The 20,155-nt window shown below is 37.1% G+C and overlaps 1 protein-coding gene across 2 annotated transcripts; it reads right to left on the bottom strand.

Moving 5' to 3' along the window:
• Positions 1–8,579: 8,579 nt before the first annotated feature.
• On the bottom strand, positions 8,580–15,713 carry LOC132133663 (prosaposin receptor GPR37-like). Of its 2 annotated transcripts, none has more exons than XM_059546558.1 (2): positions 14,480–15,713; positions 8,580–10,037 (listed from the first exon to the last, which is right to left on the bottom strand). In XM_059546558.1, the coding sequence occupies exons 1-2, from the start codon at positions 15,365–15,367 to the stop codon at positions 9,213–9,215; spliced, it is 1,713 nt and encodes a 570-aa protein (XP_059402541.1). In that variant the 5' UTR covers positions 15,368–15,713; the 3' UTR covers positions 8,580–9,212. The 2 variants fall into 2 exon arrangements, with proteins under 2 accessions (XP_059402541.1, XP_059402542.1); XM_059546559.1 differs by having other exon boundaries at positions 14,737–14,811.
• Between the last annotated feature and the right edge of the window lie 4,442 nt (positions 15,714–20,155).

A 20,155-nucleotide genomic window follows, 5' to 3' on the forward strand; every position in this document is an offset into this window, starting at 1 on the left:
GACACACATCAAAAGTGACTTCTTCCCAAGTGCCATTAAAGGGGTACGTAGTTCACCCAAAAAGGAAAAAAAATGTGGTGTTTATCTGCTTACCCCCAGGGCATCCAAGATGTAGGTGACTTTATTTCTTCAGTAGAACAAAAAAAAAAACTAGATTTTTGAATCAAACCGTTGCAGTATATCACTCTTATAATGTAAGTGGATGGGAATCATGGCTAAAATATACAATAAAAAACACACACACAAAAAAACCATACACAAACAATTCCAAATTAAACCCTGCGGCTCATGACAATAAATTGATGTGTAAAGACACAAAACAATCGATCTGTGCAAGAAACTGAACAGTATTTATATGGTTTATTTTTTTTATTTTTTTTACCTCTGATTCATGCAACTCTCCTGAGCCGTCCCTATAAGTGCATTACCTATAAGTATGTGATCCGCCATAAAGCAAGAAGATGCCTCACGCTCCTACTGCTGAGGACGTGCTCAGGAGAGTTCTAACAGTTCGGACATTGCACGAATCAGAGGTAAAAAACTATATAAATACACATCAATGTATCATCACGAGTCACAGAGTGTAATTTGGTTTTGTTTGTGTATGTTTTCTTTTAGTTATATTGGATGTTTTAGCCGTGATAGACTATATATAATAATACTGATAGACTGCAACGGTTTGAGTTAAAAATGGTTTGTGTTCTGCTGAAGAAACATCTTGGATGCCCTGGGGGTAAGCAGATAAACATAACATTTTTTTTGGGTGAACTATCCCCTTAAGGGTGTCCTTGACCTATGTGGACCAAAACATTGCAGCAAATAAGGAGACATGAAAATTAAATTCTGAAAAAGTCTCTCTCCAATTTAAGGACTGGGTCAGCGTTATTAATTCATTGAATTAAGTGCTGGTCTGTGATGGCCTGATGTAATTTCTGTAACATTAATTTTAACCTATTCTCTAACGTACAAATTAATGATGACATATGGTCAGTGTTTTGCCCTTGGGTTATGTGATTCATAATCCCTGTAACACAAATTTCTGACGGCTTCGGTGGACTAAAACACCTCTGACTAATCACACACAAGGTTAACGCTGACCTACTTTTAGGGAGTTCCAGTGTGACGTTCTCAGTTCCATATGAGAAGTCCACATTCACAAATCTCCTTTTATATTTTATTTCTTCTCTTAAAGGTTCCCATAACCAATCAAAACATTCAGACTATCGACTAATGACTTTTCAGAAGTGATTTTTCTAAATTTTCATCTATACTTTGAGTTTCATTTACCAGAACACTACATTCCAGTCATTTGAAGATGAATATTAGTTGTTTAGGATGATACTGATATCATTACTCTTTTGATTTATAGCACAGGTCAGCCACATGGAGCATCTGAGGACTAATAGCCTGTCAGTGTTCCCACAGATCAACTCATTCAGCCGTTTATAAAGGACTTGGATCATGCGTTGACCCGGAGGCTTGCCAGCACCACCCACTGACACATGGATATTTTTCTTACACCAGTGCATCACTTCGCTTCAGAAGGGCTTCAAAATCTCAACAGCCATTCACTGCCATTATAAAGCTTGTAAGAGCCAGGACATTTTTAATATAACTCAGATTGTATTTGTCTGAAAGAAGAAAGTCTTGAGGGTGACTAAATCATGGAGTAATTTTCATTTAAGGGTGAACTATACCTTGAAAAGTTCTGTGCGTAGGAAACATAGTATGAAAAATGGCATCAACAGTGTGAGTGAATGAGAAGTTAATTTAGAACATCATCATGCCCAAGACATGTTAAATCCTGGTAAACATCTTGCTCATTTATGTGTATACACATAATTAAACTCCATCATGCATGAGGAGAGATTGGCTCTGGGCTCAAGAATTAAATCTCATTAGCACAGGCCTGCCACAATCGACAATTACTCAATTCATTTGTCAGCCACGGCCCACAAGTAATGCCTAGTTGTTCTGGTGCACAAATATATATTGGATTGATATTGACTAAACTACGTTCAGTTGGTTTAAGTAAGTTTACGCTGATGATACGGTGGTTTACACCCAGGCTTCCACCATTTCAGTAGCAGTGCAGGAACTTCAGACTGCATTTCAGGCATTGCAATACACATTATTGAGTCTAAAATTGGTTTTAAATACACAGAAAACAAAGTTTATGGTCTTCTCAAAAGCTCGAGCACAGCTACTTGACAATTGTGGCATTTTGTCATTAGATTGGAAATCAATTGAGAGAGTGTCTTCATACAAGTACTTGGGGATATGGATAGATGATAAGCTATCCTTCAATTAACATATTATTGCTTTAGTTAAGAAACTTAAAGTCAAGCTCGGCTTCTATTTCAGAAACAAATCTTGCTTTACTTTTAGTGCTAGGAAGAAACTTGTGGAAACTACTTTTCTGCCTGTAATTGATTATGGAGATATATTGTACATGCATGCTGCATTTTCCATCCTTCTTCATGTAGATTCCGTTTACCATGCATCACTACGATTCATAACAAATAGAAATTCCCTTACCCATCACTGCAGTCTTTATGATTTAGTTGGTTGGACATCTCTTAAAATTCGTAGACAACAGCACTGGTATATCTTTATTTAAAAAGCTATACTTGGCAAATTTCCACTGTACCTCTGTAACCTCCTCTCTGTTTGCTCTGGTACCTATCAGCTACGCTCCTCAAAGTGGTTGCTTTTCAATGTGCCACGAGTTAAAACCAAATTGGGAAAAACTGCCTTTTCTTATTTAGCACCTTGGGGGTGGAATAATCTACAAAAAGAGCTAAAGTTAGAAACCCTTATGTCCATAAATGAATTTAAATCTACTGTAAAGGGTGTTGTGATGAAGACGTTCTTGTTTTTCTTAAGAGTCTCATTGTGTTTTATATTTTTATTTTAATATTTTGTACTTCTTTTATCGTGAAAATGTAATTTGGTGTTTGTTATAAAACAAAAAAATACATTCTATATAGCACACATTCATGTTATTATATATGTGGAAATATTGCTTTATACTGTAGAAGAAAATATAGCCACTTTGGATTTACAGGAATCAAAAAATCTGAGTTATTATAAGTTATTGACAAGTTGTACAAAGTTATTTTTTACAAGTTTATTTCATTAGTTTTCTTTAAATGTAATTTATTTGATTAGATTGAACAATAAAAAGTTGTCTATATATATATATATATATATATATATATATATATATGTATCAAAATACATATTGTTAAATTTAATAAAAATAATTAATTTAAATAAGACAAACATATAATTTATTAAAATAAGACAGAAAAGTAAAATCCATTTTTTTTCTCTACATCATACAAAAGGTATCTGAATCGCTTTATTTCAATTTTGAGTTATACATAATGCTTAGAGGAAATATAATTTTTTATGGCCTTTTCTACCTTGCAGTTTAGGAAAGAAGTGCTTTATCTCAGGACTCCTGACCCCATCAAAGTGACAAAACCATTATTATTATTCTTATTGTATGCAGTAGCGCCTTTGATGTCTTTCCATAACAGTTCCCACTGGAAACTCCACAATGCAAGCTGCCCTGTTTATCTTGTAACTGGCAATACATGTGAAAGCATGTGAGACCTGCTATGGATAAAATTGACCTTTGCAACGTGTGTGGCATTTGGAATCTTTTCACCCACTGAACTGAGCACAGACACTTTGTGATTGTATCACACTTATGGAATTTGGAAACAGCTCTGGTGTATTTAAGAAGAGAATTTTGCATCATAAAAGTTGAAAAGAACCAATTAAAAAGAAAAAAAAAATACCTCAAGCAAGGAAAATCTGGGAAATTGGCAACTTTTAAATGGATTCTCCTCAGAAAAGAAAGCGGCCACAATTTTGGATATCAATGCGTGTCGAAGCAAACATATTTCACATTGTGGTTTATTGGAATTATGGCCCCTTGAATGCCTAAAATGAATTGTAACACCTCAGTGTCTCTTGTGGTCCTTTTGTTTGTGACCACTGAGTCGCAGGCCAGTAATGCTCATTTGGCTTTCTCCCAGATGCCATAAAAAGTCCACATAGGGCAGTGATTGTTTCCTTTTGGCCCAAATGCAACAGCGACGTAAACAGTTTCCTTTGTCCAAATGAAAACTCTGCAAATTTTTATTTTATTTTATTTTTTTGCTAAAAGGTCCACGTCAGAATGTGTTTTATTCACTGAAACAAAGTGTTCTAGTTCCTCGAGAAGTTCCTGAGGGTTTACAGACACACAAAGCCTACTGTATGGAAAAGGAAAGAGGAAATGGAAACTGAATCAAAATGAAAAACACAATCATGAAAAAGACTTTCTGTATTTGCAAATCTTAAAGAAAACAGAGCTTTTTCTTTTTTTGAGATGCCACAACCAAATTTACATGCAAGTACTAAAGAACAGAGATGGTTGAAAAATGATTTTTTTTATATTTCAGAGAGAGAATGAGGGAGGAAAACAATGATGAGATTGTTCATATACACCCAGTAAAGCATTATTATGTTAGTGGGCGCTGATGCACGTTTAGCCTACACTTGGGTCTATATATCTCTACTGTGAAACATCAGATTTTTCCAATCTTAAACTGTATCTATAGTACATTCCCTTTGGGAGCACTGACAGTATTTTTTCTTGTTCACTAAATGCTTTATGCACAAGTACTGTATAGCATTAGCATTAGCGCTACATAGCTAAACACCTAAAGAACAGTATTTTTGTCTGGTGGCTGTGTTCAACTGGTGACTCAGAATGCTGCTGATTAACATTTACTCCGGGTGCATGTTCAGTCCTGCAGGCCATTATGCTAAAAAAAAACAAAAAAAAACAATTCTGACATATGAGCTCTGGATTTTTTTCAGATAAGACGATAGTATGTTTTCTTAAATTCATGTCTGAAAGTCAGTCAGTTTTTTGGACCTGATGCTGAGCTGCAAGCCTGAAGAGGCTGAACCTTTCTATCTTTCCATCCAATCCACTGAGGTGAAGATGAAAAGATTAAAAACAAGTTAATTTCGATACTTTCCAAATGTATAAATGATAAATTTTTACTTTGAAAACCTCAGTTGATATATACAGACTTAAGGAACATTCACAACAAGGATGATACCTATCAAACTGATTTTTGAAAAATTGACAAACCAATTAGAATTTATTTTGGGTTTGCTTTGGATCTTTAGTTTAACATCATGCAAATTAACCCTTTTCTCCCAAAATACAGAATGTCACCATTAAACTGGACAAGAATAGAGTGAACTTAATAATTACCTACACAACGTGTTCCTGTATACAGTATATAACACATGTCATCAGATTTTAATTGAAAGGATTAATATTTGACACTTTCCTTAGAAACCAGTGTATTTAACAAACGTTCAAACATCAGTGTGTATTTAACAAATGTCTGTTTTGCTAGTAATTTAAATGTCTGAAACCTAAAATAAATTTCATGTGGTTGAAAACACTGACAGTGCCAGACAAAGCGTTTGAATCTAACAGTAAATGTTCTAAATACACCGGTGATGGTCCACATCCATTCGAAAATTGCGTTGGGTTTAGATTGGTTTCTGCATTTAAAATCGTATTCCGGGGGTGGAGGGGTAGGTCCTTAAGATTAAAGTTTATTGCGATTTAACTTTTTTAACATTAGTTAGTTTGTAATGTTGCTAATCACAAACAATATCTGCAAAGTTGCAGCGCTGAAAGTTCAATGCAAACAGAGACATCATCTTTTAAAATTCTGGCAGTTTAATAACTACAAAAATGGCTGGTAAGGGACTACAACAAGCTTTTTCCTGGGTCCGTTACGTCACGAACCCAGACAAATCCCCGCCCCCGGGAACAAGCAACTAAGGAGGTGAGGCCACGTTCTGCTGCTTAGAGAAGAGAAAGAGAAAACTAGGGGTGACCGTGAAAATCTGTGCATACTGTATATGAATCGCGGTTCTGTCTTCTAAAGATTCTAATGGATTCACAAGTTTCAAAACCAATGTACTAAAGCAGCGGTTCTCAATCCTGTTCCTCGTGAAACCCTGCTCTGCATCTCTCTCTCTCATTCAGATCGTCAGATCAGCTCTAACAAACTGTTCCATTAATACACTTATTTTTAGATAGCAATGAGAAGCATTATACATGGACACGCATACGGTTGCTGTGCTGAATTAAAGCTTTAATCAGAATAAAACAATAATTGTTTATAATACAACCGGAGCACATTCTGTGCTTGAGAGGGGCGGGATGTTCAAACGCACTTGAGGTGGTTTAGCGAATCACAACACACTGAGCCAGCTGACCTATCTAAACCCATTGTGTATTTCTGAGGGAGGGGCTTCATAATAACAGGAAATAAATTGAGGCGTTTGTCCGAGAAGGAACAGATCTGAGTGGAATAAAGGTAATTTATGTAAAGAATAATGCGTTTTTTTTAACGAAGCATGCACACTTTAGACTGCACCCCATAAATACAATCAAGCCCAGAAAAAAAACAGTAAACCACCCCTTTAAGATCATTGCAGGAGAGGCATCAGAACATCATGCAAATTACTTTGCCAAGTTGAGATAAAAGGAGCTTAAAAATTTATAAGACACTCATTATTATGTAATGAGCAAAGGTCATTTCCCATCCGTTGTCATGTGGTGCACAATTACACAATCCCATAGGTTTGGGGACCCATTTTTGTCTTGGATAATCATCCAATTTTGAACATGCAATAAAATGTAAAATTATATATTCATTTTAATTAGCTCATTTCTAAAGATCATATTTATATTACATTAAAAAGGCTGGATCTATTAATGTAATGGCTATAACAGAGTTTCACTTTGACATTAATTGTTGCGATTTCCCTTTGGATGCAATCAAATGCTGCTGCTGATGAAACAGTAGGGACTGTGCATGGGTTGTTCCGTTGTGTGAACGTCAAAACAGCTCAACTACATTTTTCAAAAACAAATTAAAAGGTTTTCATGTTCTCGTACAACAAACAGCAATTTGGCAGTGCCAACAATCACATAATTCCCATTCAGGGCAGCTGAGGAGGGGGACTGCAAATAGTACAGTGTGTGTGTAACAAAGACGAGAGCCGCTCACACACAGGGAATAGTTTGCAGGGAACTCATTAATGCATTCAAGCGTCCATCACAGGCGGTGACCTAGAAATGAGGGAGAATTCCACAAAAGGAATAACAAGACAATAAAGCCCTTCATTTCCATGGATGGCATCCACTCAATCAGATGGATCCAGTTAGAAAATATGCCAAAAACCGAACAGCCATTATAAGCATGGGCACTTTCCCAGCCCAAACACCTAAAACTGTTCCCATCAGTGTAAACACTATCTGAGAAGATGTGCATAACTCACAAAATTAATGAAATGGCATAGTAAATCTTACATAAGAAATTAAGAGATGCCCTAATAATATGTAATATAAGGTTAAAAAATGAGACAAAAAATGAATATAGTCTTTGCAGGACCCAACAACATCTCAAGTATGCATTGTAGTGGCATGGAGTGCTCATCATTCATGAAATATTAATATGACACATGCCGTTCAAAAGAATGACTGTTTGTTTGTGCCTATGAATCATTTATTGGGCAGAAGTGGGTCTGAATGATGCAATCCATTTAAATATGCATGAGAATGTCATCAATAAACAGAGAACCTTAAAATAAAATTCAAGATAATCTTCTTCATGATCTGAACATATTTTGATCAGGTATACAAAGTCACGATTCAAAGGTACAAGTGGAGAATAAACAAGAGAAGATGGAGACAATGCTGGAAATTTGCATTGTTCCAAACTTCTATGGCTCTCTTCCATGCAATACAAAAGAATAAAAAAAATTCTAATGTTTTTGTCCATTCAGTCAATGGGGTCCAAAACATTGGTCATTTTTTCTAAATATCTTTTGTCTTCCACAGAAGAAAGTAACTCCAGTCTTCAGTGTCACATTATGCATCAGAAAGCATTCTTCCCAAAATCACTCACTTGAGATATAATTTCTGTTATGATGCTGCCATCCAAGGAAGCTGTGTAGGAAGCATACAGCAAACTGGCTCACCAGGTTTTGGTGGTAAGCTTAAATGTATAGTAAAAGAGATGGGCTTATTCCTCAAGCAGTGCAAAAGTACAACTTTCCTTTTACACTAAATGGCCAGTAAGCAACCAGTCCACAATAACGAAACTCCAGCTGTCCTGTTAAACCAAACAGGCTTCCTACATCTTTCCCCACATTCCCAATCCAGTCCGCACTTCTGTCCATGAGGTCATGGAATCCGCTTGTGTATGAATGCCTAATGTTTAACTAGCCACAGCATTAAACAATAGCCTCTGTGTGCTAGGAAAATACTGTATTCCATTGATGACCCACAGGCCTCTGTACTTACCACTGTAGGAAAACTGATTTGTTAGGATCTCCAAGTCTTCAATTTACCATCACAAACTGAATAAAAATAAAAATTCTCAAAAATCTTCAGTAAAGGTCCACTTCATAAATTTATTTTAGTTTATCTCAAACATCTGTACAATAAAAAAGAAAAAAAAATTCTTAAGACCTTCCAATTTGTTGTTGTTTTTTTATTTTATTTTTTTATTAAAGTCTTGGCTAAACAGCTTCTTCAGTGCTTTCCAGTGGCTGAAGAGCGTCACAAGTTCTTCTACTAGAAAAAACAAAGTGAATTTAATACTTACAAAGCAAAGGAGCTAGGCTTGATGTTGAACCGATTCACAAGAATCGCCAATTTCCACAACACCAAAACATACTACGAACAACCATTTTCTATTACCACCCATAAGCCTCTTTTTTTGTTCAAAGACACTTTGAACAAAAACCCAAATAAACCAAATTAAAATGGGGAAAAAAAGATATTGTATAAGAAAACAGTGCAAATGCATGTTAATTTATAATTATTTTAGACTTCCTATAAACTTTCAAGAAACTACTCATGGTGCACTTCTTCTTTTGTAAACATCAATAGGCAGTTGCATCTTTAAGACCATGTGGCCTGTGATAAATGTGTATACCTCTATTTTCACAAGACAGAATATCCAGTTTGTGAGCATCTCTCCCAAAACTAAGTTGAGTAAAAACAGAAACGGCACAAAATTGCACAGCCTGTGAAAACAACATCTCTCAACTGGTTTATTTCAAATAAATCTAAGCCCTTGGTAATGTTTAGCCCTTAAGGTACAACTTTAGCAGTGCGTTCCCGCTATTGGGAAGGTAGATGGATCCCTGCGGACTACAGTGCTGTAGGGTGAAAGCTCCAGCTCGGTGGTGCCGTCCTGATCGTTGCCATCACTGTTGGGCTCGGAGGACTTTGGTGGGCCGCACTCTTTAAAACAGCAGCAGCAGCAGTCCAGGAAGGCTTTGCTGAAGGGCCGACAGAGCACCAGAAGCAGGACAGGTGTAACTGCGGACTTGAAGAACAGCATCATCTGACTCACCAGATGCAAGATATCTAGCGTGCGCCTTGGCACGCCTGTAGCCATGTACACTGATACGATGTTGCTGATGTTCTCTGGAATGATGCAAAAGCCGTACAGTATAGCCAAAGCAACCACGATGCAGTTCATTTGGCTTTCCAGTTGGATCTGCTTGCGGTTGCCTCGGACACTGGTTCGCTCGGCCTTGCGGATTTTGCGTGCGGTCACCACCGAGCTGATGATGGTGAAGAGGGTGGGCAGGCAGAAGTAGCAGCCAAAGAACCACCACAGGCGAGCGCTGTTGTAGGTGAGTCCGAGCACATAAAGCGTGTCCGGGAGAGCCGTGGAGATTCGGATTACACAATGTTCGCACGGTATCACCTCTGGAGGCTTGCGCTCCTCTCTCACCAGTTGCCGGATGAGGAGCTCGGGCAGGGCGAGGAGCAGAGCACCAAGCCAGATCACGGTTAGCTTGGCTGCAGTAGAGATGCAGTTCTCGATCATCTCGTAGTACAGCTGGACGTTGCTCGCAGCACGGAAACGGTCAATGCACAAAGCACAAAGAGTGAAGGTAGTTACTCCTAAAGACGCCACCTGCAAGGTAAAGGAGATGCGTGGTCATTATAAATAAACTTTTAGAAAATCCATTCACTGAAAAACCTGGACAAAAAGTGGATCGAGGAACATTCCAGGTGGTATTAACATTAATTACAGGTTCTACTGGATACTTCACTGTCATCATTCTCTCACCCTCAAGTTGTTCCAAACCTGTCTGAGCTTCTTTCTTCTGTTGAGCAAAAAAGAATATGTCTTGAAGAATATTGGTAACCAAGCAATTGACGGTAGCCACTGAATGCAAAAAAATATATACTATGGAAATCAACATGTACCGTTTGTTTACAAACATTATTACTCATACAGGTTTGGAACAACTTAAAGGGTTAGTTCACCCAAAAATCTAAATTATGTCATTAATGACTCACCCTCATGTCGTTCTAAACCCGTAAGACCTCCGTTCATCTTCGGAACATAGTTTAAGATATTTTAGATTTAGTCCGAGAGCTCTCAGTCCCTCCATTGAAACTGTGTGAACGGTTTGCTGTCCATGTCCAGAAAGGTAATAAAAACATCAAAGTAGTCCATGTGACATCAGAGGGTCAGTCAAAATTTGTTGAAGCATCGAAAATACATTGTGGTCCAAAAATAGCAAAAACTACGACTTTCTTCAGCATTGTCTTATCTTCCGGGTCTGTTGTGAAACCGTTCAGAAGATTGCAGTTTAGTGATATCCGGTTCGCGAATGAATCACTCGATGTAACCGGATCTTCTTGAACCAGTTCACCAAATCGAACTGAATCGTTTGAAATGGTTCGCGTCTCCAATAAGCATTAATCCACAAATGACTTAAGCTGTTAACTTTTTTAAGTTAAAATAAACCAATATCCCGGAGTAATTCATTTACACAAACAGTACACTGACTGAACTGCTGTGAAGAGAGAACTGAAGATGAACACCGAGCCGAGTCAGATAACGAACGAAAGATTGACTCGTTCACGAGTCAAGAACCGGTTGCATTGGTTTTTGGATCACCAGTAGTGATGGGAAGTTCGGTTCTTTTCTGTGAACCGGTTCTTTCGGACAGTTCGATTCAATAAACCGGTTGAAGAAAACGGTTCACCGGTTCTTTTGCGCTCGACGTAATGATGTCATTTGTGATGATTGCCCTTGATTCCAGCCTTCGGTTTACCCGCGCTCATAACATTAGCACAGAATCTGTTCAGAATCAATCACCAAAAAACCAGTTCGGTTCAGACACGCTGTGTGTCAGTCTTTTGTTCGTTATCTGGATCGGCTCGGTGTTCATCTTCAGTTCTCTCTTCACAGCAGTTCAGTCAGTGCACTGTTTGAGTACATGAATAACTCCGGGATATTGGTTTGTTTTAACTCAGAAGAAGTGTCAGCCACATTAAAAAAGTTAACAGCTTAAGTCATTTGTGGTTTAATGCGTATTGGGGATGCAAACCGTTTCAAATGATTCAGTTCGATTTGGTGAACTGGTTCAAGAAGATCCGGTTACATCGAGTGATTTGTTCGCGAACCAGATATCACTAAACTGCAATGTTTTGAACGGTCTCACAACAGACCCGGAAGATAAGACAATGCTAAATAAAGTCGTAGTTTTTGCTATTTTTGGACCAAAATGTATTTTCGATGCTTAAAAAAATTCTAACTGACCCTCTGATGTCACATTGACTACTTTGAAGATGTTTTTATTATCTTTCTGGACATGGACAGTATATCGTTTACACAGCTTCAATGGAGGGACTGAGAGCTCTCGGACTAAATCTAAAATATCTTAAACTGTGTTCCGAAGATGAACGGAGGTCTTACGGGTTTGGAACGACATAAGGGTGAGTCATTAATGACATAATTTAGATTTTTGGGTGAACTAACCCTTTAAGTGTGAGTAAATTATGACAAACTTGATTGAAAATACAAAAATCTGGGTTAAACCTAAAGTATACTTCGTTTTTGTACATCCTTTCAAAGTATATTCTATTTGAGGTGTACGTGAATGCAGGCTGTCGATACATGCGCTATACAAGAGCTTCATCTTTTTCCAGTGTCTGCTCTATTTTTCTCCAGAAGTTATGACCAAAAAAAAAAAAAAAAAGAAAAGAAAACATAATAAAGTCTTTGTACTCTTTTAAGCTAAAGTTGCTGCTATCTCACAACCCCCTTCCGCAAGCCCTTGTCAATGCAGGCAACTGTTGTTATTGCAGACTCCTATTGTATTGTTGTCGTTGTTTAAGCTCTTTAGCTTCATTTTCTATTGTGAAACAGCGGCCCGGGTCAGTGTTGCCACTTTTGGAACAACTGATTAATGCAAAACCAAGTCAATACACATGTGTGACCAAAACTGGCAGTGCGTGTACAGTATAATATTCTGATGACAACATTTGTCACATGTATGCATTAAAAAAAAAAGTAATCTGGGCTTTACAGTGATGCACTCACAACGGGGGTGAATCTGGCCAATTCATAAACTTTTAAACACGCAATAGTATAGTCACAAGACATAAATAATATGTGCATTAACATGATTTTATTGCAAAAAAAAAAAGTTCACTAGAACATGGCACTAGCAACACAAAGGTAATGGGTTTGATTCCCAGGGAAGATAACAAATGTGTACCTTGGATGCAATGTAAGCTGCTCTGGATAAAAGTGCCTGCTAAATGTGTAAATGTAAATGTCAGCATACAGTAACACCTAAAATGTCAAGAACAAGCATATAGCTCAAATACTACATATATGTTTTAAATAAATATTTTAACAGAATAATTAATTTAAGTGCTTTCATAAAATTATAAACATTTCTGCTTTTGAATCCTCTAAAAAATGGTAAAAGTATACTAAGGAACAAGCAACAAGTTACTAATGAATTAGTAATCAACATTAAGCCACAATGGCTGTCGATTGAGCGTAACTTGTATTGAACACCTGCGCCATTGGAACAACAAGGAAATCCAATCCCACTAAATGTGCATCAAAACCACAGCCTTTCAATTCAAGGCCATCAACTTCATTATTAGGTTGAAGCATTTTGATCAAGTTAGCAGGTTGTTCTGAATCTAGGGTGTAGGTCTGTCATTCTGTAGTGTGTCAGGAGATTAAAGCCACTACTATTGTACCAATCAGGTCAATTCCTCAGAAACACATGATACATTCTGAATGCTGCCCCATGGGCAATACCACATCTCTTTGTAGAGGAGACACTCCCCCTTACTGTGGAAGACAAAACACCACCAAGATGTCTGTTCTGGCCTACACTTATTTGCATTAAAATCCAGTCATCTACATATCCACTTTCACACATATAGCCTTCTAGTTAATTTAACAGCATTTTTCATGTGAACATCTCCCACTGTTAAAATGCCAACAAATCAGCTCTGAATATTTTTCCTGGCTTAAGAATGTTGCTTTGTGTTATATGAGAACAAAGCCATATGTTTAGCAGTTTGAATGTGTACAAAATGCAGTTAAGGCGCTCTGACATAAGAAATCACAAAGTTAAGAAGTTGACGCAAAGCCAATACTTGCAAGTCAAAAATTATTTTACATTGTGGGAAAATGGACACATACTGAACATTTTAGCTTTTACCCAAGTAAACAAAACTATTTCAGTTGACTGAAATAACACAGTGCAAGTGTGTTGCAATCTCAGCATTGCCACAAAAGGTGCTATAGCTGTATTGGTGTAAATGTATTTTTCAATCAGTTTCTCTTTCAGGTTAACAACTGTCCTGGCAGAGAAACAGTTTGACAAAAAATCTTGCTAAGCTCAAGTTTGTTTAAGTCAATATGTACATTGCAACTTACTTGACTAATAACACATTATGGTTTAGCAGAAAAGACATTTGAAGGAAACTTTAACGTCTCCCTTGAGTACTGCACTTTGTTACTAGCTGACACTAGAAGTGTCTCTGGCATAAATGTTCTTTCATTTCCGATTTAAACGACATCAAGTTAACACATTTGATGCAGATGCACAATTCAAGCTAACAGATAAATTTATGAATGAGGTGTGAATAGCAGATGTGGTGCATTCACCAGAAAGGGTAAACCAGCAACTTTACTACAGTTTAAACCTCTTGATGTGTGAAAGTGGGGTTATGTATGGGAATTGGCTAGACTAAGTCTAATTCAATTATGAGTCTGGTCCATTAAAAATGTCCCATATACTCCACCTTTCACCATAGACCTGGATATAGGCTGAATTAATGCATTAGAGATGGAATGGTATGCAGCATTCTAATATGTACAGTATGTGACCAAATATGGTTCTTATCAACTTGTTTATCCAAACTGATTCCTGTATTACTGTTATACAGTCCCACTATCAATAGCCTACATCTTGCTCTACCATTAGCATATTCATTTTCAAATTGTAGGTCTAATAACAAGAATATCACACATCAATTACACAGACTGCATTTCAGTCATCCATGCAAAGTGACCAACCACAGTTTTACCTCAAGGTATGGAACGATTTTACAGGAGAATTCCCCAAGGAGCCAGTCCTTAGTGAGTTCATGGAATACAACAAGTGGCAAGCAGAAAAACAGGATGACAAAATCCCACAGGGCGAGGTTGGCCAGCAAGGAGTTTGAAATGCTTCTCATGTAGTAATTGTGGCACACTATGCACATGATTGTTATATTTCCAACAATTCCCACAGTGAATATGAGGATGGAGATGCACATGACAGCATATGCACGGTACGATTCACCTGTCACGGGGTAAAACGGATTTTTAACCCCTGGAGTTTTTGACCGTGTATTAAAGGGAATGAACGGGGTGAAGACTTCCTCATAGTCCTCCACAGGTGAGGTGCCCCATTCAGGGATAGACGTGATCTCAGTGGGAAAGTCTGTGGGCTGGATCTGCGCTACAGGCTTCGGCATTGACTCGAAGCGCTCAAATGTATTTATGGTTTGAATCCTGTCAGACTCATTTCGCGCCGTCACTCTTTCCTGTCGACGATAACGTCGGTTTACGCGAATTTCGCCTTTCATTTTCCTCAGAAATGGTTTTGTTTTCCTGTATTTGTCCATTTGATAAGTTATTTCGTCCTTTTGCCTGGAAAACGCCCCTACCGTTGTTTTATAGCTCCTATTGACAGACGTTAAGTTGATCGTAGTCCTGGTCGATGAAAGCACATCTTTGGGTTTCTTACCCGTTCCATAACTGATTTTATTTAAAGTTACACGTCGTTCATGCCCGTCTGTATTGATTTCACGCACTTTATAGGATGAAGCGTTCTTTGACGTGAAATATCTCGTATTATTGCTAAGCGCGAGAGCTACTGAGAGTTCACAACAAACGAACAAACTAAATACAGTTAAAGATTGCATTTCCATTGCGAAAATATCCAAATTCGGATAATTCCAGTATTGTTAAGGCAAAGCTGTAGAACAAACAACAAGCTTCGTTCCGTTCGCTGGTCTCTCGTTTAGATGAACATCTCCAGTTTCCATTTTTTAATCCTAGGAGTAATATTATAACAGCGGAATTGTGATGGGACAAAAAAAACAAAACAAAACAAAAAAAAACTGGAAATACTTGGTCAAACAGGTAACTAACCAAACAATTACAAACTAGTTATGAGGAACCCCATAAATATTTACTAGCGTTTCGTTTTGTATATGATAGGGCCAGGAGCTTCCAGCATCTCTCCTTGAGTGGCGTTCATGGGCTCCTGGTGCAGCTCTGTGATATGAAGCTCTGTCAGGGAGGCGCCGCTTTCACAGATACAAGTAAACACAGTGAATGCGCCACCTAGAGGACTAATACAGACCTGCAATGTGTTTCTAGCAACAACCACGGGCTGGCGATGCTCACCAGTTACTTCACTTCAGACGGCTTATTAAATAATGATGACATACAGAGCAAGTAAAAAGAAAATAGTTTTATACTTTATACTATACTCTATATAATTATTCATTATTTTAACTGTAAGTCAGTGGGAATCTCGCAGAAAAGAATGAACAGATGTATTATAAATATAAAGCTGTTTTATTTTATAATATGAATTTATGGATTGTGTTTGACCATAACGTATTTACATTTCTCAACACAAAACTCGCTCCATACAAACATTTCTAACAACTCCCCTTTTCTTGTTCATCGAAGGTGGCTGTCTATGATGTCTTTGCTCTATTCTTCTTTCTGTGTTAGTGATATGATAGCTAACGTTTTGTCTGTTGTTGTCCTTAACAGTGTAGACTGAGAGGCAAAGGTCCAGCCATGAACGCTCTTCTACAGAGACACTACAAAAAAAAAAAACCTTAAAGGAAACTCTGCTTTTTTGACATGACATATTATTTTGACCCTAGCCACAGATTTTGAAGTCCTTGTTTGTGACCACTTTTCCCACTTTTTTATTAGATAAAATAATTAAAGAAAAAGAAAAAAAAGAAATGTTATAATATTTAGTAATTAATGTATTTTTTCTGTATGAATAAGTGATTAAGATTGTTAGCACATAACATTATATATTTAGAGTGGCACCTACAAAATTGTTCTTAGTCTATATATATTTAATTATAATAAAATGTACTTTTACTCAGTACAGGGTTATTATATTTAACTAAGGCTACAATTTAAATTAAAACCATAAACAAAACTCAGTGATACTGTGTTCGATCCAAAATAAATAAAGAAATACAAATTCTCAGGTAAAATATAACCATAAATAGTCAAAATGAATGATGTAATTGTTAATTTTTTAAAAAGCACCTTCATCAACTGCTGTAAACACTGGGTTTTGAAATGTGTTCAGAGAGCACTGCTTACACCTTAGACACACACAAATATCAATTTAACTACATACAGACGTGATCGTATCCTTCCCTGGGGTTTGTCATAAGCTGTTTTTGTGATAAGAGATGTACACGTTGAACAACAGGGGATTTTGCAATGTATGAGGTAGGCCTGTCCTCTTACCCATAATATATTTTGTCTCCAGAGAACAGGAAGGGAGCTGTGAGATCCAGAACAGTCTTCTAGCCATTCACCGATCTCACGGGAACCAGGTTTTTGTATTCTCGTGATAACATGCAAATCTCATCCATCGTTGTCTCTGTAGATACAGTGCATTATTTGTGTAAATATAAAAATGCTTCTCTTTTTGGTCAGATATAGCTTCAACGGATATCAGCTGCATGTGAGTGCTTCCCCCCACCATGTGCCTGGATATGTGCTTTGAGATGGTTCTGCCAGGATCTCTAGAACTTGCTGATGAAGTGCAAGTGGACCACACTTTAGCAACATTGCTGTCATCGGGAACATCTTTCCTGTCACATACAAAAAAAAAAAAAAAAGAAGAAGAAAAAGTAGACTACTGTTTAAAAGGTTCAGGTTGGTAATATTTGGAAAGAAGTCTCTTATGCTCATCGAGGAGGAATTTACAGTTAACCAATTAACTGCTGACCAAAAGCATGGAATAATGACGTTTTCTTTAACCGCCTTTAAACTCACGAAGATGGCATTTATTTATACAAAAACAAGTGAAGAGAGTACTGTCAAATATTATTTCAATTTAAAATAACTGATTTTTTTAAATATATTTTTTCTTTATTTATATACCAAGTTAAATCAGATGCATCTTACTTAAAAGGGGGCTACAGTGGTGTTTTGTGTATTCAGAGTTGTTCACAGTGTTAAAGAGATGGATTGTCATGCTAAACATTGCCAAAGTTTTAAAACAATAATTTGGACGAATGTCAGAGAATTTAATATAATATAAATAAAATGTAAACCTGTAAATAAAATGTAAACCTTCATCATTTGGCAAGACTAGAAGGAAACATACAAATGAAACCAAAAGAGGCGCCACCAACCTACAGCCTCTGGAACATTCCTGGCTGAACACAAATACAAACACAAACAGTAGATGTTTTTATTACAACTTTAGCCTTTTCAATCCTAAAGACTGATGAACACAGAAGTTCAAGTTGCCTTGCAGAACTGTTTTTGGTAGGTCTTCAAGTACAACTGCTTTTTTCAGGTCCTGCCACAACAGGATTCAAGTCAGGACTTTAACTGTACAACCCTAAAACTTTACATTTTGTTTCTTTTTAGCCATTCAGACATAGAAAAGTGTTCATGTTTTTGATTGTTGGCTGGCATCAATCAATTACACTTAAGCTTGAGCACAGATATTCGGACAATATCCTTCAGAATAGTCTCATATAAAGCAAAACTCACGCCTCCTTCAACAATAACAAGCCATCAAGTTCCCAAAGCAGCACCAATATGCTTCACTATACAGTTTCACATTTACAGATCTCCAGAATCCAGATATAAGACAACTTGTCTACTCTGAAAAAAGTTTTTAACTCATCTGTCCTTGGAATATGATCCCAAAGTTCCTGGAGATCATTCAGTGTTGATGTGGTTTCTGGTTTTCTATTCTTCCATTAAGTCCATTTAAGTCCATTTTTGCAGTCTCTTCCTAGTCATTGAACACTGGTGAAAACTACGTTTCTACATTTTGTGTTAACACTGTGGTTCAACAGAGCTTAAGAACCTCAGAAATGGATTTGCAACCCTCTCCAAACTGATATATCAACTTTCCCCTCAGCTGTTTTGGGAAATTGCTTTAATATAGCATCATGTACCTGTAGGAGCTTTAAGATGGCAAATCCACACAAAATACAAGGTCGGTCTGTGTTCAGTCTCCTAAAACTAACTGCCAACTAAAATGTAAAATGTAAAATGTTGACTATCAAAAATATACTTTGTGGTTTTTCCGGTTCAAGTTTCAGTTGAAGATATTAAACCATTCCATTATATGTATATATATATAATACAAATCGATTCATAATTTCTTTCATCTCTAGAGTTATTCTATTGTCTGCTACATTAATAAATGTACAGGATGTTCAATGATCAGATCAGTAGGGGGCGCTATGGCATCAGTGTTGAGCAACAGAGTGTCAACATTACAGTAAGATGGGAAGAAAATAAATATTGGTCCCTTGAGATCACTAGGAGCAACATGAAGACAGCTAAAGCTGGAATCACTTAATGAATGTCTTCATATTATGGTCTTTCCTGCTCTGCATTTACAATCTGGTTCTGGGAGCTGTATGCTTTTGATGTAATCTTTGAGGTATCGGGCAAAAGCTATGTCTTTGTTTTCCCTGAATTCACCATCCCAAGCACTGTTTGTACAGAGATTTAAAGTCAGCCTAAGTGTTGGCATTCACAAGAACTGGTTGGATGCGACACAGCCACTAGACGGTGCTTCTACGCAGCCTAAAAAGGCATTATGAAGGTGCCAACAAAACAAACTGAATGCTGGCATCAATTATTCAGCATCAATATTTGATTGAAACAGACTTATTCCATAAACAGAACAAGGTGGGTATAGCACATTAAGAAAACAAGCTTGTTTTCCATGAGTGCAAATTCGATTCTACACGTTACCATCTTGCTTGTGACTGCAACCGTGGTATGAGATTGGAGCTAAAAAGAGAACTTGGAGTGACAAAAATGGCCTTGAAGAAATATGGCTGCATCCATTGAAAGCAATTATCACATCCAGCAACAAAAACAGGCAATAAACCAGTGCTTTCTTTCTCTGGACAAACAATCAGACAAGAACTGAACATCACACAATGTTAGTCTGTCTCTCCATCATTCGTGAACTACAACTTTTGCCACAGTAAACTCCTAATTTGCTGCTTATTAATACTAAGATTAAGGAATCTAAAATATGGACATGCAGAGCAAGGCATTAATATGTGCTTCATAAGAACTAATAAATAGCCAATATGCTAGTAATATGCATGCTAATAAGTAACTAGTTAAGAGTGAGAGTTGATCCCTAAACTTAAGTGTTACCAATTATTCTTTTATAAGAACACTCAAGTCATATGACAACAAACAGACCAAATTTAAGAAGTCATTCACTGAAATATGTTTCATCATTGATGTCAACGGTGATTGGTCAGAACATGCAATTAAAACCAAATGGCGTTGATGTACCATTTAAGTCTATATGATGTGTAAGTGCATTTCTCAGACAAAGATATGATTGGAACTCAGCGCACCAGTTGAATGAACCACTTTTATGATACTTCTGTGGTATTATTTTGGTATTTGTAAGCCCCTGTCCCAATTCACTTTCATTATATGGAAAA

This window comes from Carassius carassius, chromosome 50, assembly GCF_963082965.1.
Source record: "Carassius carassius chromosome 50, fCarCar2.1, whole genome shotgun sequence".
NCBI classification, from domain to species: domain Eukaryota; kingdom Metazoa; phylum Chordata; class Actinopteri; order Cypriniformes; family Cyprinidae; genus Carassius; species Carassius carassius.

What these genes read in the sequence shown, in the direction of transcription:
- LOC132133663 (XM_059546558.1), bottom strand. Translation starts at nt 15,367, where the DNA reads ATGGAAATGCAATCTTTAACTGTATTTAGTTTGTTCGTTTGTTGTGAA. An exon ending in AAATCGTTCCATACCTTGAG is followed by an intron (nt 10,038 to 14,479) that starts GTAAAACTGTGG and finishes TTTACCTTGCAG; the next exon opens with GTGGCGTCTTTAGGAGTAAC.